The sequence below is a fragment of the Nannospalax galili genome, unplaced genomic scaffold (genome assembly GCF_000622305.1).
Source record: "Nannospalax galili isolate Female #2095 unplaced genomic scaffold, S.galili_v1.0 scaffold199, whole genome shotgun sequence".
Lineage (NCBI taxonomy): Eukaryota > Metazoa > Chordata > Mammalia > Rodentia > Spalacidae > Nannospalax > Nannospalax galili.
In genome coordinates, this window is record NW_008343559.1 from 2,669,997 (window position 1) to 2,696,577 (window position 26,581).

At 46.6% G+C, this 26,581-nt stretch overlaps 1 protein-coding gene across 1 annotated transcript in view; it reads left to right on the forward strand.

Annotated features, from left to right (window-relative positions):
- Cacna1c (calcium voltage-gated channel subunit alpha1 C) overlaps positions 1–26,169 on the forward strand; it is a 617,044-nt gene extending 590,875 nt beyond the window's left edge. Inside the window, 9 exon segments of the mRNA XM_017799802.2 lie at positions 933–1,034; positions 3,047–3,174; positions 3,635–3,769; positions 5,275–5,627; positions 10,860–10,988; positions 13,258–13,364; positions 14,881–14,984; positions 17,033–17,368; positions 18,948–26,169. Coding sequence (XP_017655291.1) covers positions 933–1,034; positions 3,047–3,174; positions 3,635–3,769; positions 5,275–5,627; positions 10,860–10,988; positions 13,258–13,364; positions 14,881–14,984; positions 17,033–17,368; positions 18,948–19,250 — 1,697 coding nt within the window. The 3' untranslated portion in view covers positions 19,251–26,169.
- Positions 26,170–26,581: the final 412 nt, after the last annotated feature.

The following is a 26,581-nucleotide window of genomic DNA, read 5'->3' on the forward strand; positions in this document are numbered from 1 at the left end:
ATGTTATGCAGTGGCCACAGAAGTCAGAAGAAAGCATCGGATCCCCTGGAACTGGAGTTACAGCTGCCATGTGGTTGCTGGGAATCGAACCCAGGTCCTCTGTAAGAGCAGCAAGTGCTCTTAACCATTGAGTCATCTCCAGTCCCCAGAGTTCTGGACTTTTAATGGGTTCCTGTGATTAGGTCAGAGAGATCATCTCCCTTCGGTAAGGTACTAAGTGCTATGTGATGTAATCTACTCACAGGAATATCATGCATCATATTTCCACTCCTAGGGATTACACAGAACAGGTACATCTCTTACAGTCGCTTCTCAGCCTTCCTTCTCCACCAGTATGAGGCTAGTGTCCCAGGCAGCACATATCTAATGAAGCCTATTTTTCCAGTGGAGAAAGTATACTCCAGAGGAAGTGGGAAGCACAGAAGCCTATGCCTTCTGGTTTCTGCCCACTTCCTCCCCTGGGAGACTCAAGAACTCCTGTGAACACAGATGTGTGTGTGTGTGTGTGTGTGTGTGTGTGTGTGTGTGTGTGTGTATACAGCAGCAGCACAGGGAGGTCACTGTGAAACATCACCATCAGCGTCAGCCTTGATGCTCTCCTGCAGGGTGATGGGCATCAGGACTGAGAAGTCAGTGACCCCTGGCACCATCGGGCTCTTCATTGCTGTCCAGGAGGACAAGCTGCTTGGGGTGGGGGGAAGAAGGATGGCGGTGGACAGGGCATGAGAAGAAAGTCCTGAGGAAGGAGAAGAAATGAAGAGAACAGGAAAGTGGAAGAGGAAGGAGCTGGAAAATGGGAAGACTGGGCAGAAAAGCAGCAGGAGAAGCAAGAGGTTGTGATGAATCAGGGTGATTGGTGGGAGTGGGGCTACCGCTGGTAGCTTCCCACTATGTTCAGGGGATGTTTTCAATCTGCCATCCGTTTCCCTCAGGGAACCTAGAACAAGCCAATGAGGAGCTGCGAGCCATCATAAAGAAGATCTGGAAGAGGACCAGCATGAAGCTGCTGGACCAGGTGGTGCCCCCTGCAGGCGGTACGTGCTCCCTGCATGCCCAGACCTTGACTTACTCAGCCTGTCCTCCAGCTGTGACATCATTAGCCCAGCAGACAGAACCCTCCAGACTCCCATGCTTGAGTCCACCGTGTTTCTCCGGACCTTTCTGGGGATTTAGAGCCCTGCCAGTTAGAAGGGACTAGAGTGTAATACCCTTCACAAGCTTGGATGCAGACTATCAGGTTAGAAATCTGCTACAATCCCAAATTCAGGTATGGGAACAGGCGAGCCCTTTGATGCATAGGGGATTAGTAGAACTCTACTGGGAACTCCATAATGTATAGATTCTCTGTAAGCCCCTGGGCTGACTGCTCTAGAATTGCTCTAGAGCTCTGGAAGGGGGACCACTGTGACATATGGTTCTTTAATGTAAGAATTAATATTTAATTGCACAGCACGGCTATACAAAATGTTATAGTAACCGATGAAATACCCACATGTTAACACTTAGAACAAATACCTCCTGAAAGGAAGCAACAATGTTGAATACTGTCAACACTTTGTATTTGTTATTGAAGGATGAACTGGGTATATTATTATATAAATAAGTTATTTTCTAGCTGTTACAGCATTTTAAGCATCTTTAAAAGTTGACCGACCCCTCCTATTTGAACCCCACTTCCAAAGGGGGAAACAAGGTGGGCTGAAGAAAACCATTTTCTGCCTAATGCCTTTCATATGGCATTCTATTTAATTCCTGCATCATTTCTATGAGGTGTACACAAGGCTCTAATGTTCTCACTGTTCCCAACTGCCTCCCTTGGCTATGCAGGTTTCCTGAGGAGTATACAGCAGTCTTAGGAGTCCAACTCAGGCCTGAGGGACCCTAGGACTCCAAGTTCATTCCTGGTTTCCCTGGACAAGGTCTCCAGGGTTTTCCTTCCTCTGTGGAAATGAGACCCTGCCAAATGGAAGGCCTATTACTGCTGTGGAGTTGGCCATTCTCAAGGAACATTCAACCATCTGTCCCTTTCTTTTTTAAAAAAAAATTATTTATTGTTTTTATTTTATCTGTACAAATGTATTGTTTGTATGTATGTGAGTGCATCTGTGTTGTGCAATGCCTCGGAGGTCAGAAGAGGGCATCGGATTCCCCTGGAACTGGAGTTAAGGACGATTCTTAGTTGCCATGTGGGTACTAAGAATTGAACCCAGGTCTTCTGCAGGAGCAGTCAGTACTCTTAACCTCTGAGCCATCTCTCTAGCCCTCCATCTGTCCTTTTTACATAGGACAGGAGACAAGGTAGAGGAGCCACTTGCTGGGCATGAAGCATTCCTCTTGGAGACTTACATTTTCCCTACCATCTGGGTTACTCCCAAGACAGAGCTTATGTCCTGGGTGGTCTTGTGTGCCCAGCTGAGCGAGGACACATGGTATAAGAAGGCAGTCTGCCCAATTTGAAGGGACATTGCTGACTTAAATAGAAGGAAGGCCTCCTACCACCAGCCCCTCTCACCCTTCTAAAAGCAGAATTGTGTTGGCAATTAGGGACTGGTCATTTGAGGACAAGTAGAATCAAACAAGTGGTGGTGATGTTCATTCAGGAGAGAAAAAGCAAGCAGCTTTGATGATACCCTATCGTTTCTGTGGAGAAAAATGAAAACACAGCCAGACCTAGGCAGCAGGATATATCTGCAGTCCCAGCTATTCAGGAGGGAGTGGGTCACTTGATCCCAGGAATTTGAGGCCAATCTGGACAAGAGAGGGAGACTTCGTCTCACATAAAAAGGAGGATATGAATATATTGGCTTATTTGCATAAATAATCTCTGGCAAAATACTCAAGGAACAAATAATACTGTTAGGTGCTAAGAGGTGCCTAAGTAAGCAGATGGGGGTGTGGTGAGACTTCAACATACACCTTTTTACATATATTTTTTCTCTTTTTGAGCTAAGAAATTAAAACTAAAATGTTAAAGAAATTTTAGATGCTGAAAAAATTAAAGAAATCCAATGAAATCACCTTATTTTCTCCTTTCCGTATGTCTCAGATGATGAGGTCACAGTAGGCAAGTTTTATGCTACTTTCCTGATCCAAGAGTACTTCTGGAAATTCAAGAAGCGCAAAGAGCAGGGACTGGTGGGCAAGCCCTCGCAGAGGAACGCACTATCCCTGCAGGTGAGGGGCGAAGGGAGGAGGCCACACCCAAAGGTCCTAGTCACCTCCCTCTGACCCTAGCCAGAGTCTAAGTCTCACCAGCAATCTGGAGGCCAGCTCCCTTCATAAGGAAACTTCCTGAACCTTCCCGAAAATGGATATGCATTCTTCCCCCATGGACTTCCTGCAACAGTCTTTCCAACCCCTTGGCCTCTTAGGATCTCTGCTCAGGTTCCTGGGATATCCCCTGATCTTTGGAAGTCCCATCATAGTAAACCTTCATCCCACCTGCATAAATGAACAGAATCTTCCACCCTAGGGTGAAAAGAGGGGTCCTAAGGAAGTTCATCTCCTGATGTGGATGACCAGCTGCTTGGTAGAAAAACAGAGAGGCAAGGGGTTTGGGAAGGAGCAACAAGGTACTGACTGACTGAGCTCAGTAGAAAGGACTGGGGTCTTCACGTGTCCCTCTGGGTTCCAGGCTGGCTTGCGCACGCTGCATGACATTGGTCCTGAGATCCGCCGGGCCATCTCTGGAGATCTGACTGCTGAGGAGGAGCTGGACAAAGCCATGAAGGAGGCTGTGTCTGCTGCCTCCGAAGATGACATCTTCAGGGTAGGTGCCACGAATAGTGCTCTTCTTGAAGTTCAGTTTGAAACAACAGAGGGCCTGAGCCTAGGAAGTCAAGGGGCAGAAGCCTGACCTCTCTGGCGGGTTCCACTTTCTTCCCTATCTGCTGACTCCCCTGCACTCTTTCCAAGCCACCTCCATGTCCTGTCATCCTCCCAGGAATGGCAGCTCAGAATATGACCAGCTTTCAGAAAGAGGGAGCCTATTTCTAAAAGGGAAGTTTCTCCATTTGAATGCATGGAGTGGGAGCTGCTGGGCCACATCTAATCTGAAAAACCTGTTTTCTTGGCCAGTATTTGAATATCTGGCACATTTAAGTGAAAACATAAGCGTCTGGCTTTTCTTGGAAAAAAGCACCAGGAGAACTGGCCACACTGGGTGTGGATCCTCATGTGGCAACTAAACAGGCAGTGGTTCCCAGTTAAGATGGACCAGGTCACATGGTCCCCTCCAGACCTCCTTTCCTGGAGTCTAAGGCATTGGGAAAAAATTGCACGGCTATGCCACAATGCAATACCCTTCCATCAGGCTCTCTCCCTTCCATTGCCTGCCCTACCCCAAAGGTATCTGACTAAAATTCCTTGTACAGCAAGTGAGAAGTCAACAGCCTTAGTTGTGCCAGGCCCCTGTTCTCACAGCCTCAGACCCCAGGTCTGGCTCCCAGTCTGTGCAGCTAAACCCAGCCCATCCTGAATCGCCAGTCTTGAATCATCATCCTTACTGCCATCACTGTCATCCTTATCCACCACTGAATGGTGTCAGGGACACAGAACCACGGTAATGCCACCCTCACAAGGCCCTCAAAGCCAAGACCAGTCACCAAGCCCAGGGACATCCAATCACCAAGAATTAAACAAACCTTGAGTACTTGCCCCTTTCTCAGGACAAGAAAGGAATGTTGGAGAAAAGCTCTTGTTCCTGACTTCAAATCTTGAAGAATCTCCTACAGGAAGCTATGATATAATTAATAGAGTAGATTCTACACTTTCATTTTCCAAAACCTTTGACCAACACAGTTTCTAGGTCCATGAACCAGTTTCATTTCCATTAAGAAAATCGAATCAGAATCTTCCTGTCCCCCTCCCGACCCCTCAGTGCTCACAGCAAGCTCTGCCAAGCTAAGCAATTGGCTGCTTTGAAGGACAGCCATGATTACTTGTCCTTGAAACCCAACCTTAGTCTCTAATGCTCCACTGGGAATTTCTAGGGAGGTTTCCATACCAGCAGCTTCCTGCCTGCCCAGAGTCCCACATGTGAGAGAATTCCAGTCTCTCGGCATCACCTGTCACTTTAGGGGAGCTGTGGAACCTTGGGTGTGAGGGTCCCTCCCTCTACTATGTGCCCAGAGTCTGTGCCTCTCTGAAGGGCAAGTTGGTTTCTTGTGTCCTATGCTTCCTAGCTACTGCCATACAAGGAGAGCGGAGAGAGAGTGAGAATGAGAGAGAGAGAGAGAGCCCTGAAGGTCCTTCTCCACCCACCTGTCTTTACAGAGGGCCGGAGGCCTGTTTGGCAACCACGTCACCTACTATCCAAGTGACAGCAGGAATACCTTTCCCCAGACCTTCACCACCCAGCGCCCACTGCATATCAACAAGACCGGAAACAACCAAGGTGACACCGAGTCGCCATCCCATGAGAAACTTGTGGACTCCACGTTCACCCCCAGTAGCTACTCATCCACTGGCTCCAATGCCAACATCAACAACGCCAACAACACTGCCTTGGGCCACTTTCCCCACCCCACCAGCTACTCCAGCACAGTCAGCACTATGGAGGGCCATGGGCCTCCCTTGTCTCCTGCTATCCGAGTACAGGAGGCAGCATGGAAGCTCAGTTCCAAGAGGTAAGCACGAAGTGGGCATCAGGGCCAGGGCAGAAGGCCTCACACACCCTAGCCAACTGATACCAGGAAAGAGGGACTTGGATCCCTAGGCCTGCTGCTTGGCCTTCAAGCTCCAAAGGAGGCTGTTGCCCCAAATGCTGTTATGAAGTTGGTGCCAGGTTGTCACCCAACCTGCTAAACCATGGCAAGCATGTTGTGTTCTAAGATGCCATGCCTCAGACAACCCCTCCTGAGCATGTTGACCTGTGACCTTCCAAGATGTGTGACTTGGGCCTGTACAACAGAAACCATTCCTCTACCCTTTCCCAAGTGTCTGTGTAAACCCGGCCTTTCATCCAGTTAAAGTCGGGGGATACTTCTCTGTAGCACTAGGGAATAATTCCTGGGATCTTGACCATGTCTCCTATGTCCTGGAGCATTTTCTCCCCACTGTCCCATGCTATGGGATACACCACTATGAAACCCTGGGACGATAGGTGCTGTAACTGCTCTCGGCCTTAAGGGAGTGTAGCCTGGGTCTCTGCTGGTTCCCTCTTTATCCACTTCAGAAGCTGAGCCACCCTGAGCCAGGGTGGGAAAGGACAGCCATTTGCATCTTGCCACATCACTCTTAACTAAACTTCTGCTCTTCCAGAATAGGGCTGTCATGCCCAACAGGCTGACCAGATCCCCAGTTCTTCGGTAGATTGCCTTTTGTCCCTCCCTCTGGCCAGAATATTCGGGGCTAAGGAGATGGCTCCACAGTTAAGATGACTGGCTGCTCTTGCAGAGGACCCAGATTCAATTCCCAGCATCCACGTGGCTGCTAACAACCATCCAAAACTCTAGTTCCAGGGGATCTGATGATCTCTTCTGACTTCCAAGGGCATTGTACAACACAGATCCACTTACATACATGCAGGAAATACACTCATACAAATAAATAAATAATAAATAAATAAATAAATAAATAAATAAATCTTAAGTATCTTTCTAAACCTCAAGTGCCCTGATGCTGTTACCACCCACAAAACAGCATGCTTACCCACTTGTTCTCACAAAATCCCATTCTTAGGTGGCTGCATGCAAGTCGCTTGGCCAATTCATTTCAATACCTGATGCCAGGCATGTCACTTTGGCCACCTGTCCCACCTACCATACTCTGCAAGACTAGCTGCTTTAACCACCCAACAGCAGTGTTGCATGAGCCCTTGGACTCAGGAGATAATATATATTAGCATTCTCCATGTGAGGGGTACTGAATTTTGTGCTTATCTGACAGGCTGGCTTAGCATAGGAGAATATTAAAATGAAGCAGTAGCCATTCAGGTTTTGGTGGCTCGACTCTTTTCTGAACCTACACCTCCCCCACTGTCTTTGAGGATTCAGGCTAGTCCTGTCTTTTCCTTTGCGTGCCTTGTCAAAATCTCTCGTTTTCTTTTTAAAATGTTATTTTATTCTTTGACAAGTTCTTACATGTATATATTTTTATCACATTCACCCCTGTTACTGTCTCTTATCCCTTCCCACTCTCACTGAACTATGTCTTCCCCACCACTGAAGATGACTCTCCTTCCCCTTCTCCAGCAACCATTAATTGCCAATAGCTCTTCATGGAGGTGGGGAGCCCCCTGAGCCCCTCCGCCATCTATGCTAGTACGTTGATGGGCCCAGTCTTATCCAGAGGACAGCAGACAGTGGTTTCATAGAACTCCTTCCCTCCCTCCAGCTTTTACATTCCTCTGCACCCTCTTCTGCAATGTTCCCTGAGCCTTGGAAGGGGTGATGTAGATGTCCCATGTAGGACTAAGCAATCTCTGTACTTTGACCAGTTATGAGTCTGCATTAACTGCTGCTTACTGCAAAAAGAAGCATCTCTGGTCAAGACTGAGAGGAACACTAATTTATGGGTGTAAATATAAATGTTTAGAAGGCAAAGTAACAACATGTCCACTCAGTGAAACAGCAGTAGCAGGTTCCCATAGGCCTAAGGCTTATGATCTCTCCAACCATGGGCTTTTGGTCAGGTTTACAGTATTGGTGACAATTGCCTCCTAATGGAGCAGGCCTCAAATCCAATCAGGAAGTGGTTGGTTACTTGCATAACAATCATGCCACAGTTGCACCAAGGGTCACATCTTGTTTGTTAACAGTATATAGGAAGGATATTGGTTTTTAAGTGTTAATTTTGTATCTGCCCACTTTGCTGAAAGTGTCAGCTCTAAAAGTGGCCTGGTAGAGTCTTTAGGATCTTTTGGGTATAGAATCAAAGTCATCTGGAAATAGGGATACTTTGACCTCTTCCTTTCCTATTGTTTTCCTTTTATTGATTCTCTTGTCTTATTGCTCTAGCTAAGACTGCCAGCAGTACATTTAAGAATGGTGAAAGTGGGGGCTAGAAAGATTGCTCAGTGGTTAAGAACACTGGTTGTTCTTGCAGAAGGCCCAGGTTCGAATCCCAGCACCCACATGGCAGATAACAACTGTCTGTAACTCCAGTTCCAGGGGATTCAACAGCCTCTTCTGACCTCCATAGGCATTGCATAACACAGTGCACTTACCTACATGCAGGCAATCCACACATACACATAAAATAAAAATAATAATTTTTTTTAATTAAAAAAGAATGGTGAAAGTGGGCACCCTTTTTGTGTTCCTGAATTTAGTGGAAATGCTTTGAATTTTTCCCCATTTAGTATCATGTTGACTGTAGATCTGTTGTATGGAGCTTTTATTGTGTTGAGATACATTCCTCCTGCTTCCAGTTTCCTCAGGACTTTTATCTTAAAATATTTCACTGTGTTTTGTCAAAACCTTTTCTTCATCTATTGAGATGATCATGTGATTTTTGTCCTTGAGTTCATTTATGTGATGCATTAATTTATTGATTTGCACATGTTAAACCATCTCCACATCTCTGAAATAAAGCAAGTTTGATCATAGTGGATGATCTTTATGATATGCTCCTGTATATGTTTCGGAAGTAGTTTGCTGAGACAGTTGCATCTATATCCATCAGTGATTGGTCTATAATTTTCTTTTGTGTTGTTGTGATAGCTTTATTTGGTATTGGTGCCATAATAATGGTGGCTTCACAAAAAAGAGTTTACTGATCATTCTTCCTTTGGTATTTTATGGAATAGTGTGAGAGCACTGGTGTTAGTTCTTCTTTGGCGGTCTAATAAAATTCACCAGTAAATCCATCTGGGCCTGGGCTTTTTTTAAGGTGGGACTTACTACTTAAGTTTCACTGTTTATTATAGATCTACTGAAATTATTAGTTCTTTCATCTCAGCTTAACTTTGATAGGTCATACGTATCTATATAGAAGTTCATCCACTCATTTCAGATTTTTGCAGTTTCTGAACTTCGTTGTCTGTTTTAATGCTCCCTTTTCATCACTAATTTTATTAGAGTCTGCTCTCTTTCTTTTGGTTAGTTTAGCTAAGCGTTTCTTGATCTTCCTTATCCTTTCAAGAATCAACCCTTTGTAAAAACTCTTAGGAAGGCTCTTTATGTCTGCCATTAGCATCTCGGTGTAAATCACATTACTGCCAAGATCGTCAAATTAAACCCAGTTCTATATTAAATAAGATTTTCAGGGAGGAGCTGTGCAGCAGATGACAGAGGACTCTCTTCTCCCTTAGCTGCATCTGTCAGTGAAACATCAAACACACACACACATGCGCGCGCACGCGCACACACACACACACACACACACATGCACACACACACAGCACGTCCAGCACAATGCCTGGCACATGGTAAAGACTCATTAAACACTCATTCCCTTTTCTCCCATTGCAATTAATACAAAGAGCACTGGCTGTGCTAACTTCAACCAAGTAAAGAAGAAAAACAGCCAGATTTTCTTCCTGTTTCCGTTCAAAGCTAAGGATGATGACTCCAGTGCTGGTATTGCTTTTGGGGGGTGGACCAGAATGCCCTGTACATGGATAACTCCCAAGATGTGGCGTTTCCTGCTTGCCTTTAGTTAATCCCATTGTACCAAAGCATCCTCTAAGCCTCCACCCCCATCCAGAACCTCCCACTTCTCATGTCGCCCTCTGATAGTTGACGCCAGCAAGAGAACTCTACCTTGGCCCTGACCATGCTCACAGGCCTGATGTCACAGTGGAGTGTCTGCTCAGCATTCAGCTCCAGGAGCTAAAACCAGGACTTTCCCAAATACCCTGATGGGCCAGAGAGAGTTGGCCTGCCATGCAGGGGCAACAGGGAGAGTAGAGGGAAGTACTGAGCCACACACAGGAACAAGAACACTTGACCAAAGCTAAAGAGGAAATGACCAAAGGGCTGGAGACCCTGTCCTGGAAGGGACAGCAGCCTACACAGAGGCACCTCCAAGTGTATGGGGGAGGGTAGATTTCTTTAGCTTGGGACAGGGCCAGGCTCAGCACAGACTCAGAACAAACCCTCTACATGAATTTTCCTCTCTGTGCCTTTACTTCAGGGTCAGAGCCAAAGACATCAAACATGATTCCAGGGACTTCTCGGTTGTGTCAAACAGCCACCCAACAGCCTAGCTGTCCACAGCTCGCTTATGGTGCTCTGCGTTATTGCACAGCCCAGGACTCTTTCACAGAACCAAGTCTTTTCCCATTTTCTCTGTGTGTTTGGGTATCTGTGCTCACGTGTGCAGTGGAGGCCAGAGATTATCTGTTGTCTTCCTCAACTGTTCTCCACTAAGACAGAGTTTCTCACTGAACCTGGAGTTTGCCAACTGAGCTAGACTGTCTGACCAACAAGCCCCAGGGATCCTCCTGGCTCTGCCTTCCCAGGGCTTAATTATAAGCACATGCTGCCATGCCCAGCTCTTTCATGCAGGTGCTAGGGGTTGGAATCAGGTCTGCATACTGCGTGGCAGCCACTTTGCTGACTAAGCCATCTCTGCAGCCCTGCTTTCCATTCCCCAAGGCACCATGTCTGCTGTTATTTCACTTGGTATAGCCTGTCTCTGAATCAGACAGGGCATGTTACTCCAGCGTTATAGAAACTGAGGCATGGGGTAGGCTAGTGGTCTTGGGGCCAGGTGGTAAGGGAGTTGAGGACAGAGTTCAGATCTCCTTGAATCCAAATAGAGCACCTTCTCCCACACAGTGCTAGTGGTATCTGTGGCTTCATCAGAAGCTGTGGGAAGGACTGCACCTCTGTGTGTGCTTCGTGTCATCTTGCTGAGGGAGGGGCAGGAAAGCTGGCAGCTCCTCATACTTTTCTCCACCTTGGACACTGCAGGTGCCACTCACGAGAGAGCCAGGGAGCCATGGTGAGTAGGGAGGAGGTATTACCAGATGAGACGTGCACGGTGCGGATCGGTGAAGATACTGAGTACTGCAGCGAGCCCAGCCTGCTCTCCACAGAGATGTGAGCCTCCTGCCCAGCCTACCCTGGGTATCAGAAAGGGTGGGGATGCAGGAGGGATGCTGAGATCCCTCCTCTAGGCCTATCAGTAACACACCCAGGATGCTCTCTGTAGCCTGGGTTTGGCATACTGCAGAACACTTCCAGGAAAACACATAAACATTGTTTCTTAAACTTTGGGGACTGTGATCAACAGTCATAAATGTATGCATGTATAATGATGCATAAACATTTTATGAAGCAGCTTCTTTGAAGGCTGCTCAGATGATGGCATAGGTGGCACACCCAGCAGATCTAGAGCCATCAAGAGGCTGTAATGTCTAGTCAGTAGGATCAGTGTTCTTGAGAGTCGCATAAGTATGTATTTTATGAATAACTAAAAGAGAGAACCTCAAAGGTGCCAAACACAAAGCAACGGTGAAAAGATGGAGATGCTCCATATATATTGTTTATGTCTATTGAATTATCACATTGTGCCTCATAAATATATGCTATTACATGTCAATCAAAAAATTCAAATGATAAGGAAATGCACATTAACTACGCTGACTTAGTCATTACGCTTCATCTACATGTGTCAAATGGTCACACCACGTGCCTCATAAATATTCAACTCAACTAATAATACTTGACAAAAATAAATAAATAAATAAAAGGACAACATAGGGCATAGCAAGTATCAGCATGTATCAAATGCTGTAAATGTAAATATTTTTATGAGGTATTTGTTTAATAGCCCAAATATACATTCAGCTACTCAAGCTCTTTGTAAAATATGTTCATGACTGTCACATACACCCCTTTTAAGAATCTTTCCTGAAAACAATTTATTGTGAGTATACACCAGCCTCTTAGGCATTTGAAGTTAAGAAAAGCCCAGATGGATAAACCGGGGAGACTTTACTGACTAGCTAGGAAGCTAAGAGACCAGAGAAGTGGGAAGTAATATGGACCTTTTCTAACCAGCTACCCACAGAGTGGTACCAAGGCTGAGGGGCACAGGCAGAGCAGGTCCGGAAGTAGCACAGTCGAGGTCACATACCGGATCAAACAAGTTGTGTGTGCAAAAGTGGGGATGAGTAGACAAGGAAAAACCTAATGCCTAGTGTGGAATGAAAGCAAGGCTGGGCAGCATAAGCATGTGAGCATTCCATCCCACAAATTGCCCTGCACATATATAATTCTTAGAATCGCTATGCTAGGTACAGGTGGATACAAAGAAAACAGGCTGCGTGGTGTCAGCCTTCAAGATATGAAGGGAGCTGCAGTGTAGCTCAGTGGTGGTGTGCTTGCCTGGCACGCTCGCTTACAGTCCTAGGCTTCATTCCTGACAATCAAGAAAACAAATAAAAAATAGACGTGAAAAAAAGACCGTTAGAGGTAGCAGCAGGAATAGTCTGTGGTCCCCTCTGCAGCACTGAGGGCTGGAGCATAGTTGTGTTTCTCAGACTGTAGACCGATCAATGGAGGTGGAGCGGGGAGGAATCATGAAATTACTTTAGTGGGTCCCAGACAGCATTCTTTGAAAAAATAGCACAGACTAAAGTAGAATAGAAATTTTCAGAGAGTGGTACATGCATTAACGGGAGTATTGAATTGGCTAGGAATATCTATGAATACAGGGGATATGTAAAATATGTTTCTCATTGCAAGGCACCATTAAAAGGTTTGGAAACGATTGGTTAGATGCCCCTAAGGTCTGCTGCTGGCCTTCTGTTCATGTTCTTGTGATGAAGGGATGACAGGAAAGGAAGGAATTAGGATAGGAGATGTTTGAGCTGGCATTGGGAATGGACATAGTGAACATCGTGGGTCTGCATACAGACATACACCCAGGTACTTCTGAGAGAATATTATGGACCTTGAAGTCTTTGTCCAACTTCCCCTATACCCAAGAGAGTCTCCACTACCTGAAATCAGAAATGTAAGGCTCAGGGCTAGGAGTGGAGCTCAGTGGTAGAGTGCTTTTCCTGGTGTGCATGAGGCCCTCAGTTCCAATCCCCAGCATATAAACAAATGCAAAACAGTTACAAGGCTCCTGCAAAGGGTGTGTGTGAGTGAAGAGCTGGGACCCTCAACAAGCAGGCCTATGGAACAACTGTGATGCCCAAGAGATGGGGAAGCCTTCTTAGCACACCCTGCTCCCTGCTCCCTACACCTGTCTGCAAGCACAAAGATGGGTGTTGTCCCCCCTAGGGAAAATGGAGACTGTTTTCTATGGATGGCAGCTGTGGGGGGGGGCACTTCAAGCTCTAAGGGTTCTCTGTTTCAGGCTCTCCTACCAGGATGATGAACATCGACAACTAGCATCTCTAGAGGAGGACAAGAGGGAGATCCGGCAGTCTCCAAAGAGGAGTTTCCTTCGCTCTGCCTCTCTTGGTAAACTCACACCTTGCTCTCCAAATATAGCCAGCTCCTACACGGCAAGATACCCAGGGACAACTGGGAAACTGTTTGGGCAGAGCTCAGGCAACCTCTAGAGACAACCTAGTAGATATGCAAAGCAACAAGAGAATTCTGAAGACAGACTTTGTTGGGGTGCAACATAGACTTAGGCCACTCAGTATGTCTCAGAAATAACTTGAGAGATAAGAGAGCTTACAGCCACTGACATGAACCCTTGTACCTCACCAGAATATGAGCTGGTTTCAGTCAACTTTCTGTCACTGTAATAAAATACCTGAGATAATCAACTTAAAAACAAGAAAGACTTATTTGGACTCACAGTTTCAGAGATCTCAGCTCATTACTTTTGGGCCTGTGGGAAGGCAGCACATTATGGTGGGAAATGTCCCCTCTGCCTCCTGGCCAGGAATATAAAAGAGAGAGAGACCAGTATCTCATTATGTCTTTCAAAGGCAGAGCCTCAGGACCAGAAACCTCACATGAGGCTCCACCTTTTAAAGAGTCCACCACCTTCCAATAGCACACATTTCAACTAAGCCTCTAATACATGGCCTTTGGTAGACACTGCAGATCCAAACTGAAGCAAAGCTGTCACTACACCTATCTGCAAGCACAAAGATGGGTGTTGTCCCCCCTAGGGAAAATGGAGACTGTTTTGTATGGATGGCAGCTGTTGGGTGGGGGGGCACTTCAAGCTCTAAGGGTTCTCTGTTTCAGGCTCTCCTACCAGGATGATCAACATCGACAACTAGCATCTCTAGAGGAGGACAAGAGGGAGATCCTGCAGTCTCCAAAGAGGGGTTTCCTTCGCTCTGCCTCTCTTGGTAAACTCACACCTTGCTCTCCAAATATAGCCAGCTCCTACACGGCAAGATACCCAGGGACAACTGGGAAACTGTTTGGGCAGAGCTCAGGCAACCTCTAGAGACAACCTAGTAGATATGCAAAGCAACAAGAGAATTCTGAAGACAGACTTTGTTGGGGTGCAACATAGACTTGGGCCACTCAGAAATAACTTGAGAGATAAGAGAGCTTACAGCCACTGACATGAACCCTTGTACCTCACCAGAATATGAGCTGGTTTCAGTAAACTTTCTGTCACTGTAATAAAATACCTGAGATAATCAACTTAAAAACAAGAAAAACTTATTTGGACTCACAGTTTCAGAGATCTCAGCTCATTACTTTTGGGCCTGTGTGAAGGCAGCACATTATGATGGGAAATGTCCCCTCTGCCTCCTTGCCAGGAATATAAAAGAGAGAGAGACCAGTATCTCGTGATGTCTTTCAAAGGCACAGCCTCAGGACTGGAAACCTCACATGAGGCTCCACCTTTTAAAGAGTCCACCACCTTCCAATAGCACACATTTCAACTAAGCCTCTAATACATGGCCTTTGGTAGACACTGCAGATCCAAACTGAAGCAAAGCTGTCACAGGCCAATGCCATCACCTGCTGCTCTGATTCTGAATCTTTGCTGGTTTTGCAGGTCGAAGGGCTTCCTTCCACCTGGAATGTCTGAAGCGACAAAAGAATCAAGGGGGAGATATCTCTCAGAAGACAGTCCTGCCCTTGCATCTGGTTCATCATCAGGTATCCACACCTGTGGACAAGCCACTGGCCTCTCTTTTCCCAGGATGATGGCAGATCCCCCAAGATCCCCACCTCCCTTCCCTGTCTCAGACCTCTGTACTTAACTGCCCTTGGGTAGAGCTGTCCACCTCTGCTGTCAGCAGGTCTGTAATGCTGCAAGGTGGGGCCCTATAAAATTCTGGTGAGCAAGAGTCTTCTTGTGATTCTGACTGGAAGCTACAGGATTCCTGGGCATTCTTCACACACTGGCTTATGCCGCATGCACTGAAGAAGATGTGATCATGTCTAAGGTTTGGTGGGACGGAACTTGGAAGCTGAATTCACCGGTCCATCCACTGCAATGCAGAAATGGTGGATGCACCTGCAACACCATGGTTAGGCGTAGGGAATGCTGGACATAGTGGACATAGTGGTCCATGATGATAATCACAGCACTCAAGAGACTGTGGCAAGAGGATTGAGAGTTTAAGACCAGCCCTGAATTGGCCAAGAAAACAAAAAACAAAACAATGGAAAAAGTAGAAAATGTCATCAAAGGAGGGCAGACCTGGGGAGACTCGTTAGATGGAATATATCCTAGCATGGCACAGCTGAGATGTGAAATCAAAACATTAGTATCACACATATTCTGAGTAACTTAGAATAAGCAGAAAGTTCAGACTAAGGCCAGTCATATCACTGCTGGGCAAATGAAGTTCCAAACGTGCATTCCCCAGACTTTTTACCTTTTAAATTACAAATTCCCTTTCTATAAGCCTGTGCTTTCAGTGTGTGTGTGTGTGTGTATGTGTGTGTGTGTGTCTGTGTGTCTGTGTGTGTGTGTCTGTGTCTATGTGTGTCTGTGTGTGTGTCTGTGTCTGTGTGTCTGTGTGTGTGTCTGTGTCTGTGTGTCTGTGTGTGTGTCTGTGTCTGTGTGTGTGTCTGTGTGTGTGTCTGTATCTGTGCATATATAACGCCTGTGTGTGTATCTCTGTATGTCTGTATATATTTGAATCTCTCTATCCTCTCTATCTGTGTGTGTGTCTGTGTGTGTCTGTGTCTGTATGTCTGTGTTTTCTAAACTGATATCACTTTTCTTCAAAGGCTGGCTGGCACACTGCCAGAACTTTCCAAAGATTGGAATGCAGCTTTATGCATCCCTTAGATCTCCAGGACCCCAGAAGCTGGGGAGGGGGACGAAGATGTGGGGACACTGTGCTATTTTAAAAGGTTTCTCCCATTTAGTTTTGCCCATCTGTTTTTATGCTGGTTGGTGAGAAAGTTTATTTTTAGGTTCCTCTTTTTCTTTCTGCCACCTCCCACCTGTCCTCTCTGTCGCTCAGAGCTGAGCTTTCCCACCATACAGTGTTGCTCTTAACATCCATCACATCTGAGCAGTGGACATTGCTGAGAACGTCCTGGTGACCATGACGATACAGGCTGACTCCTATGATGCTCAGGAGCATTTAGAAACAGAGAGGGCAAACATGCAAATTGTTCAATTACGATGCAGTGTACAATAAACAAGAGTTCAAAACAGGCTGAGCTGGAGATTAGAGTATGTTATTAATGAGTTGGTTCACAGTAAAAATTGAAATAATAACTACTGGGTTTATCTAGGTCTTTATGACAGGCAGGTATTTCATGAGCCTTATTTCACCTGACTTCCCACTGATCCTATAGATAACTGTATGGAGAGAACGTGGGTGATATTCTGGCTCTGTGGATAACATAGCGTCACTGTCCTCTCTGTTCTGATAAGAAAACCAAGAGCAACTGAATGCAGAGATAACAGTGGCAGAGTCAATCTAAAACAGAAGGGCCAGGCTGCCCTCAGCTGCAAGGTTCTGAAGCTGGAGGGAGACTCCAGCTTCAGAACAAAATGTACTTAACACCTATCTGGAGATTATTGAGTCTTACACCGGGGCTCGGTGAGGTAGATAGGATTCAGGCTTCATGAATTCCAGGCAGGGGGAACTCACTGGAAAATACTAGCTGCAAAGCTGCAAAGCTGCACAGAAGACAGAGGACTGACCCCTCCCAGTAACTCTTGCTTCTTCTGTCCACAGGCGTTGGCAGTGGCAGGCTTGAGCCCCCTCCTACAGAGAAGCCATTCCCCTACCACATTCCCCAGGCCATGCCCCACGCCCCCTGTCACTCCAGGCAACCTGGGCAGGCCCCTGCAGCCCATCCCCACCCTACGGCTGGAGGGGGCTGAGTCCAGCGAGAAACTCAATAGCAGCTTCCCATCCATCCACTGCAGCTCCTGGTCTGAGGAGACCACTGCCTGTAGTGGGGGCAGCAGCATGGCCCGGAGAGCCCGGCCTGTCTCCCTCACTGTGCCCAGCCAGGCTGGAGCTCCTGGAAGACAGTTCCACGGCAGTGCCAGCAGCCTGGTGGAAGCGGTATGTGAGACTGAACTCCTGGGAAGGGAGAGGCCCCAGGCATGGGCCTTTGGTGTGGAGAAGGAAGCACCTGACCCTTTCCCAAGTAGACTGGGTGTCAAATGTGTGAACCCGAAAGACGCTTCAGAAAAGGGCCTGGTCTTCAGAAAACTGCAACTGTGACTGTACAAGGTGCTGGCCGCTGGGTGTAGTATAGAGAAAGAAGCCCTTAGCAGTGAATCGTGGACCAAGGAACCCCAGGAAAGGCTGAGCCTGTTCCCAGGGCCATTCATGCTGGGGCTGTGTTTCTGCAGAGGATCAGGGTTCAGTGTGCTCAACTCTGACTGCTCAGGAGAATCACCCAGCGATTTGCAAACTTGCCTATTGAAACTGGCATTTTAATGCTTCTAGCCATTCTAATGCATGAGTGCCAAGTGCAGGGTGGCAGTTTCTTCTCCCAAGACCATTCCTCTTCCTCTCCTAAAGAGACATTTCAGTGCCACTGTCCTCTGCCCTTGCAGAGTATCTACTATAATCCTGGCACTACATTTTAGGGGCCTTTGACAAATTGAAACAAACCCAAGAGAGGCTAGCAAGGTCCTTAGAAACCATCTCATAGGTGAACTGGAGGGAATTAGGGAAGCAAACCCAGAGAGGCATTAAGAGGTGTGACACCCAGCACTGATGGGGAGCTTGAGGACCCGTTAATGTCCTGAGCAACCGAAGACCTTGCCAACACAGCTCTCCCCAGATGAGGGGACTGTTTTCTAAAGAACTCAGCCCCCGTCATTGAACATGCCAAGCTGAGACAGCGTCTGTCCTGTGGTTAGACTGCTACAGAGACAGGCTCAATCCATGTTCTCTCAGATCCCTCCCAGCCCTGCAGCGCTGATGCTTCAATTGAGCTTGGTGGTCATTCATTTGTGAGAAGGGACCACCCTGACTCTACCACTTCCTCCTACCCCTTGGCTCAGGGAAGCAACCTTCCCCTTAGCCAGTCTCTAAGGCAGCTGCAGGCAGGGTAGAGAAGTGTTGGGGGTCAGTCACCTGTGGCTTTCCTAAACAGAAGCAGAGGCAAGTGCATGCTCCCTGTTTTGCAGTCTATGCAAGGATACAAAGCCTGGGAAAGCAGATAGAGGCGCATGCTAACACTACCACTATAGGAAAGTGAAGGCTTCTTGGAAAGAGCGCTAGGAAAGATGCTTTGGGGGGCAGGGCAGGGAAGAGAACAGAAAAGAGCTGGCTGAGGTCTGTCTGTGCCAAGCACAGCAAAGCAGGGCAGCCCCTCTGAACCCATGTTTCTCTTTAGTTGATGACAGTCCTTCTTCCATCTGTGCATGCTCACTTCCCATGGCCCACATGCCATCTCTACTTTCTCAAGTGTCCTTCTCAGCACACAAACATGCACACTCACCCATACATGTGCATATATATGCACATGCCTGCATCATACATGTGCATACCTCTACACACAAATGCACAGACACACTCTCTCATTCACAGTTTCCTGAAATTTCCAGTCTGCGCCCCCATCGGCAGAAGAGTGGAGCGCCATTGACCATGGCCCTCCTCATTTTCTTCATACCCTCCTTTATTTCAGGTCTTGATTTCTGAAGGACTGGGGCAGTTCGCTCAAGATCCCAAGTTCATCGAGGTCACTACCCAGGAGCTGGCTGATGCCTGCGACATGACGATAGAGGAGATGGAGAATGCCGCAGACAACATCCTCAGTGGGGGCACCCAGCAGAACCCCAATGGCACCCTCTTACCTTTTGTGAACTGCAGGGACCCCGGGGAGGACAGGGCTGGGGTCCCGGAGGACGAGAGCTGTGCATTTGCCCTGGGCCGGGGCCGCAGCGAGGAGGCGCTCGCGGACAGTAGGGCCTTCGTCAGCAACCTGTAGACCCCAGGGCTGGCAAGACGCGGGTGTTTTTTATTCGTTTCAATGTTCCTAATGGGTTCGTTTCAGAAGTGCCTCACTGTTCTCGTGACCTGGAGGTAACCGGAACAGCGTCTTCATTCACTGCTGTCGGGACAAGCCTCAGAGTTGGGCGGTGTGCAGAGTCGGCTTTTCAGGGGAGGAGGCCAAGGTCTCGGGGTGCAAGGCTCCAGCACCTTCCCGAGGCAGCACCGCCCAAAGGACCCCGAAGCAAAAGGGTGTTTTCACCTTGCTTGTATAAACAGTCATTTGCACATGTTCTGTCTGAGCCTGGCTGTCTCCGTGGAGCCAGGGCCCCGGGTTTTGCGGAGGGAAGGGGCCAGCACCCCCAGCAAGGGCTGTGGAGGGCGAGAACGAGGCTCCTGGGTGCAGGCCTAGCCCAGGTCGCCCTGCAGGAGCCAGAGCTACCCAGGGGCTGGAGCTAGGGTAAAGGCACCACCCCCGCCCTCAGCTAGCCAAGCCAGGGGGTGCAGCCTGCTGCTGGGCGCTCTGGATTACACGGTTTGATGGGTTTCTTGTCAGCATGTTGCGGTTTTCTGGGTTTTGGTTTCTTACTTTATTATTATTTTATTTGATGTGCTTTCCCACGCGGAGGGGAGGAAGAAGAGCATTTACAATTGCGCATCCACACTGTTACCACTTTTGCGTATGTAAGTCAGATTTGGTTTTACTATATTCTTTAAATGGTGCGGTTTCCTTTCCGTTTTTTCCTGGAGTGAGGATTCAATGGAAATCACCACAGGAGAGTTTTACTAACTTCTCTGTGTGCCCAATAACTTGTTATGATTTCTTTAGGTGGCAGCCTTTTTTTTTTTTTTTTCTTTCTGGTTTGGTTGAACTTTATAATTCCCAGGTAATTGGCAATGCGCTTGATAAGTTGTTGCACACTTGGGCAACTGAACTGGGCTCCTTTCTATGCTGGGTGTGTGGGTAGATTCAAGAGAGAAGAATCAGAATCTGTGTGTCACGTGTGTCCGTAGCGGGCCATCTGTGTGTATGTGCACCCACACAGTGTGCCCATACACACGAAGGATGGATCCCCCTTTCTGGTTTGACTGCAGGGAGGTCTGAATCTGGGGCTACCTGAAAACAAAACAAACCACTGTCTCTGCTTCTGCTTCTGAAACGAGAATCAGTAACTGCATTTTCTGTCCCACAAGATATGCAAAAACAATGCAATAATATTCATTTTAAAAATACAGTTGTGAGTTGTGTCAGCATTAAAATTATATTTTAAAAAAAAACACAAAATTTAAGGGAAAAACTCAAGAAGACATTTTGCTTCAATATATTCCGTGTAATGTTTTATTGCATTGATGATGTTTCTGTTGAAGAAACTGTTATACTTGAATTCAGGTCAGTTTCAGTATTTTTCAAATATTTTTTTAAAACTGAATTGCAATTGTGCCAAGCGAATATAATGACTTAAGTTTGTTTTAAAATTCACTTCTTGTATATTTTCCTGCATGTAAAGTAAATCATTTTGTATTTGGAGTGTGAGAACAAGCTTTACCTTTGAACTCGTAAGTGCTTTTCTATATGTGGTTGGGGAGAAGATTTGTTTTTCTTTAATTTGCAAAATGAACAAAAGTGTACCCAGTGTAAGTCTGTACTCCACTTTCCATGGGCAGATTTGGACAGTACCGTTTTGCATATCTTGTGTTTTATTTCTGTTTCCCTTAAGCTTTCTAAGACCTTTGGTAGGAATATCTGTACAACATCTTGCTTTGAAAGATTAGGACATAGTTCATCCAGGTCTTCACCTGCTGCCTTCTACTGCAGTTCTGTGATGGATACTTGTCCAACAGCAGCATCAGCCCCTGTGGAAGAGGTAGCTGGCTTTCCCAAGCACTCCCACAGCACACACTTCTGGACTGAGAGGGTCAAGTGAAGAGGCTGTGAAGTGGCGGGACAGATTTTGACCCATGGTCTACCCAAACACAGATACCAGGGGCTAGAGAAAGGTGACTGGGTGGAACCTTAGTCCTTCTAGAAGCTACTTTCTGTGGGCCTTTCTTCATCCTTTCCTTCTTCTAACACAGGAAGGCAGTGAAGGAAGGGATCTTGACAAAGGAGGGAGCATCTGGATCTCACAGGGATGGAAGTAACAGATGATGTAAGGGTCATCTCTTAGGCTCATCCGCATCTACCTTCAGCATCCCTTATCACTGGTGCCAGGTTCTTCAATTGTGTCAGCGATGATGATTGAAAAGAGAGTGCTTTGGGGAAATAAGCCTCAACCCTTCATCCAACCTTTTTTTTTTTTTTATTACCTTAGCTTGCTAGAAATTCCAGAGAGGGGCAGTCTATTCCTCGATGAAGATGAATCTACTTCCATGGGCTGATTCATGAAAATGCATAGATATGCACCCAGTGCTCCCAGGTTAGGTCTAGCAGCAGTGTTTCTTCTTGGATTTCCAAGCACCATCCATCCAACATTTGTGCTTCCTTTGTGGTACCAACAAGGGCTTCTAGAAATTAAGGCAACATGCCATGCCATGTCTGTTCCCCAAAGTTCTACCACTGTACTGCCGAGACTTCAGTTTTGTTGGAGAGAGGGCCCTTTCGACTAGATATCTGGTTTTTTAATACATTTAGCCCCTAGGGAAATGTGGGCTTTTGACTGACCCTACACCTAGGCATACACACTCTGCACATTCAGTCGTCTCATGATGCCTTCTGTTTTCCTTTGGACCCTTTAATTTCCATTGTCAGGTTCTATCGGCATATGCTGTAGGCTGAACTCCAGCCAGCCACACCCAGGGCTCTGCCCAATGTGGTTCCCTCACCCTTCATCAGTCACCCACAGGCTGCCTTTCCTCGATGGCCACGAAGACCAGAGTAGCTTTCATTCATACCCCATACCCTGCAAAAATGACATCTGCAGGCATTTACCCTTTGCCTTTTGTTACTAGATGGAAACAAGGTACAGTGGATGGTGTGTCTTTCACAGCTTGATTTCAAGACTACCTACTATAAGATTCACATGTGCTCCCTGGCACCAAGACAGAGTTGAACAATGAGTGGCAAAGTCAGTGGACATCTTCACTAGACTGTCCACTCTCTACCTAACATGGAATTTTCCCCATGACTGTGTCAAACATAATCATCAAACCTTCTGTAGTCCTCCGACACTCTGAATGGCAAGAGAATCAACCCATGGCTGAGGGCCAAAGGTTGTGAAGGACTGTAGATCATGTGCTTATTTGGAAAAAGTCCATTTTCATTTGTCCTCTGACTAGCTGTCTCTTTTCTTTCCCTGATCTTTTAGTACCTTTTCATGTGCATGGCCATATTACGCTGACAGACCTCTGGTTGTCTCCCTTCTCCCTGATCCTGCAAGGCCCTTTGTGTCTTCAGGTTAAAAGAAAGCGGCTTTCCTCAGGTCAAGGTTGTATCTTTTACTCTTCTCTGGTCCCCTGGTTCTAAATTCTAGATTTTTGCATAGAGGGAAGGTGCATGTTCCTTTCTTCCAGTCCTCGACCATCCAGAGCTCCTGATGACCCAGCTGAACCCAGTAGGCAGCCACTGGAGTCCCCTTCCTATACTAACATCAGCATGCTTCTGAGAAGTAGGAATGAGGAATACTCTGGGAGTCAACAGAAGGAATGTGGTTGTTTTACAAAGGCCAGGTGACACACTACCACTACTCCTAAAGAAAGATAACAGGAATCCAGGTCAGGTATGGGGTAAAATCTGGCCATCGGGGTTTTTATGCTCATTAAGGCCATGCTGCAAATGGTGTCAAAGAGGATGGTGGCCCTTCCACCCTGCGACCTGGAACGAAGTGTCTTCATTTAGGAACTAGAGACAATTCAACAAAGGGCTAAGAAAGAATTGTCTGACCTTCAGAAAAGCCACTCAAGCCTCAGGGCAGACAAAACTTGCTGTGAGTGTTCTGGCTGATTCTACTTTTCCACAAAGCCCAGCTCTGGGGCAAGTGTCATCACAGAGAGAACCAGGGGGAAGTAGGAGTCAGGAAAGGCATGTCTTGACCACTCAGAGTCAGTTATGTGGAAAGCAGCAGTTACCCCATTGCCAGCCTTGGGAAGAGGCTGACGGGCTCCAGAATCTGCTTTGGAAGATAAGAAAAATGAACTCTAACCCTAGGTGTTTTCCCAGCCAAATCAACCCAGCAAGATGGATCAAGGAGTGGCCTTGCCCTACTGTGTGAGGCCCCTCCACGGTATTTGCCAAAGAGCCCCATTGGGAAGTAAAGAGGCCTGGGTCTCACAAAGCCCATATTCTCCAGCAGCTGCCTGTGGAGAAACATCTAGAAAGTCCAAGGGAAAAGGTGCCCTACCTATGATGGGCAGTAACAGGCAATCGCCCCCTCCATAGGCATTTTCTGTCTCCTTCCTCCTTGAGCCCAGGGAGGGGGACAGAGAGTTGGAGGGAATCCTTTGCAGATTCTTAGTTTATTTGTAAATCTACTTCCGGTTTTCACTTTATTATTTTTCAAAACAATGAGACATCTGTGGTGTCTAGAACCAAAATAATAGGTCAGAAGGTTTCTGCCAGATCTCCACATCGTTAGGGAGACAACTGAATGCCACACACACCCCAACACACATACATACACACACACACACACACTCACACACACGCACATAGAGTAAGGCACAAGTACTAGGGTTGATTTCTACATAGTGATTTTTTTTTTCCATAGAAGGGGAGAACTGGTATGTGTATCAAACCTGTGCCTGGTGGCCAGGGCTATCCTAGAACAACTATGCAGCCAGTATATTTGCAGGTGATGTCATATTGAAATGTCAAAGTGTGGGCATCCCTTGAGGGACACCTGGAGAAAACTAGAGCAACTTCCTTTGGTGGAAAAGGTACTAGTATTCATCAACAGTGAAAAAGTGCTACCACTTCTAAAACTCTTCCTTTTCCTCCAACAGTCTTAAGAGGTTTGAGTCACACAGTACATGAAGTAGTAAAGAACCTGGCCTTCCTGGTATCTTAGAAAAACCTTTTAATCTATCTCTGAAAGGGAATTAGAGAATGCAGTTGAATATGTCAAACATTACAAACCAATACTGAGAACAGAGTCTGAGTTGAGATTTTTCTGTTACATTTCTCTTGGGTCTCCACTAACAATAAGGAAGACAAAATCAGATAAAATTCAATGAAAAGTTGAAATGTCACATCACCAGAGTCAAATCCTGTGTGTTCAGATGCTCACTGCTTTAGAGGTATAACCTCATCCCCTGTGGGGCATTTCATGCACCCCAGTTTTCAGAATCTAAATGATTTGATGTATAAAGCTTCCAGAATAGGTAACATGCTGCTTAACCTGGCATAAACCAGAGATTTACTGCCAATTCACCTAAAAACTCACTCGTGCAACTTCTGGCAGGGTCATTATCAGAGATGACACTGAGAGAAAGTGGGTGCAGAAACTCAAAGGGTAATTTCTTTTTTTTTTTTTGCTTTTTTTTTTTTGCTTTGCCTTTTTTGTCGGGGCAGGGAGTGGCTGATGCTGTGGGTTGAGCCTAGGGCTTTGTGGATGCTAGGCAAGCACTTTAGCTTTTATTTTGAGACAGGGTTTTATTAAGTTGCCCAGGCAAGCCTTAAACTCACTGTGTAGTCCAGGCTAGCCTTAAACTTTAGATCTTCCTGCCTCAGCCCCCCAAGTAGCTGAGATCCCCCGTGAGAGAAACTCTGGAATGTCTACAGGCCTATGCCACTAGATATGACTCAGAGGATAATTTCCAAGTGAGGAAATGCAGAAATGGTCTTGGAGAGTCCCTGTGCCCGTATTCTGAGAGCCCTCAAACTGGCAAATATGGAAGGAGAAAGTAAGTAGGCACCAGGGAAAGCTTGGCCTGGAAACTAAAGGTGAGGGTCTAGATGCCATTGGTGAAGTCTCTCCTAAGCCATTAGCCAGGAGAACAGGAAAAGAGACTCCTTCTTGTAGTCAGGAGGAATACAAGTGGATGGGCCTCTACACCAAGACTTCCCAACATGGAGAAGCCACACCAAAGTTAAGCTAGGGGGAAAGCCTCCAGAATTAAGGACAGATGATTGGAAGCTCTGTGCAGAAAGCTCCTCAGAAGACAGCACAGTGATCCAAATAGAGTGGACACCTTTCTGTTCTCACACAGCACATACCCACAGCTGCATACCATCCCCCAGACTCAAATCCCACCTCTCAGCCCTCCTACCAGACCACACACTCCTGTCCTGTCCTGTCTGAGCACACGCCATCTGCCCACTGCCCAGAAATAGGCATGGGTGACAGAGAATACCTGGGTTAGACACATCTGTTGATAACTGTCAAGAACAACCTGTGGAAAAACAAGTCCGAGAAATAAGGTGGCAGATCCCCTGTGAGTGAAACTCTGGAATGTCTATCACTTTCGGAATATTGCTCTTTTATTTTAATCTGCCAGTGCTACTAAGAAAAACTTTCTTCCATGTAAAAGGGTCCAGATAAAGCCCGTCCTTCCCTCCGTTCCCCATGTCTCTACTCAGTCCACTTTTATGTCCCCAACGAAACCTGTGTCATGTGCTGTGCCTGTTCCCAGAGAGGCATGGAAAGACGGGCAGGCTTCTACGTCACTCATATCCACCTGCACACCCCACACCTGCCCCTCCAGGCTCCACGATACCACAGTCTGACTGTTGTAAATACTGTTGTACAGTTTGTAATCATCAAATAATCCTGTTGTCAAAGGCCCTGCCTGCTGCGCCTTCTCCCCCTTGAGCAAGGCCAGGGAATCTAGAAGGGAAACTTCCAGGAGAGACTCAGGGTCATCTCTGCATGAGACGCTGCTGTATATTCCTGTAAGATTGCATTTTTATCTAAGGAATGATGTTATTTAAAAAACAAACAAAAACGCAAAAAAGAATTGCAAATAAATTTCTTAACAACGTCTCCCTTGGTTTAATCGGTATCTCCCTCTTCCGTAACCCTCCTTTCCCCCCATTTCCTGCAGGTCACAGAAGTAGACTTAACCTTCAATATTTCCATTGCTGCAGATCCTCCAAAGTGGAGCAAGGTAGAGCGAGCACAGGGCATCTGAACCTAACCATGATACCTAACTGCATGAACACAGTCAATCCACCTCACTCTGTACTTACTCCTTTCGATGGAAGGGTCAACAAAAATGGCCAAAGGTTGACAAAGAGGCAGAACAGGAGGTATTACGTGGTTAATCCAGAAAACAGAAAAACTGTATTCTAAATAATTGGTTTTGAATGAAGGAAAGAAAGAGGGGGGAAGAAACTGGGGGAAATACAGTGGCATAGAAAATACCTTGAAGTTTATAAAATGCAGGTTTTGGGTG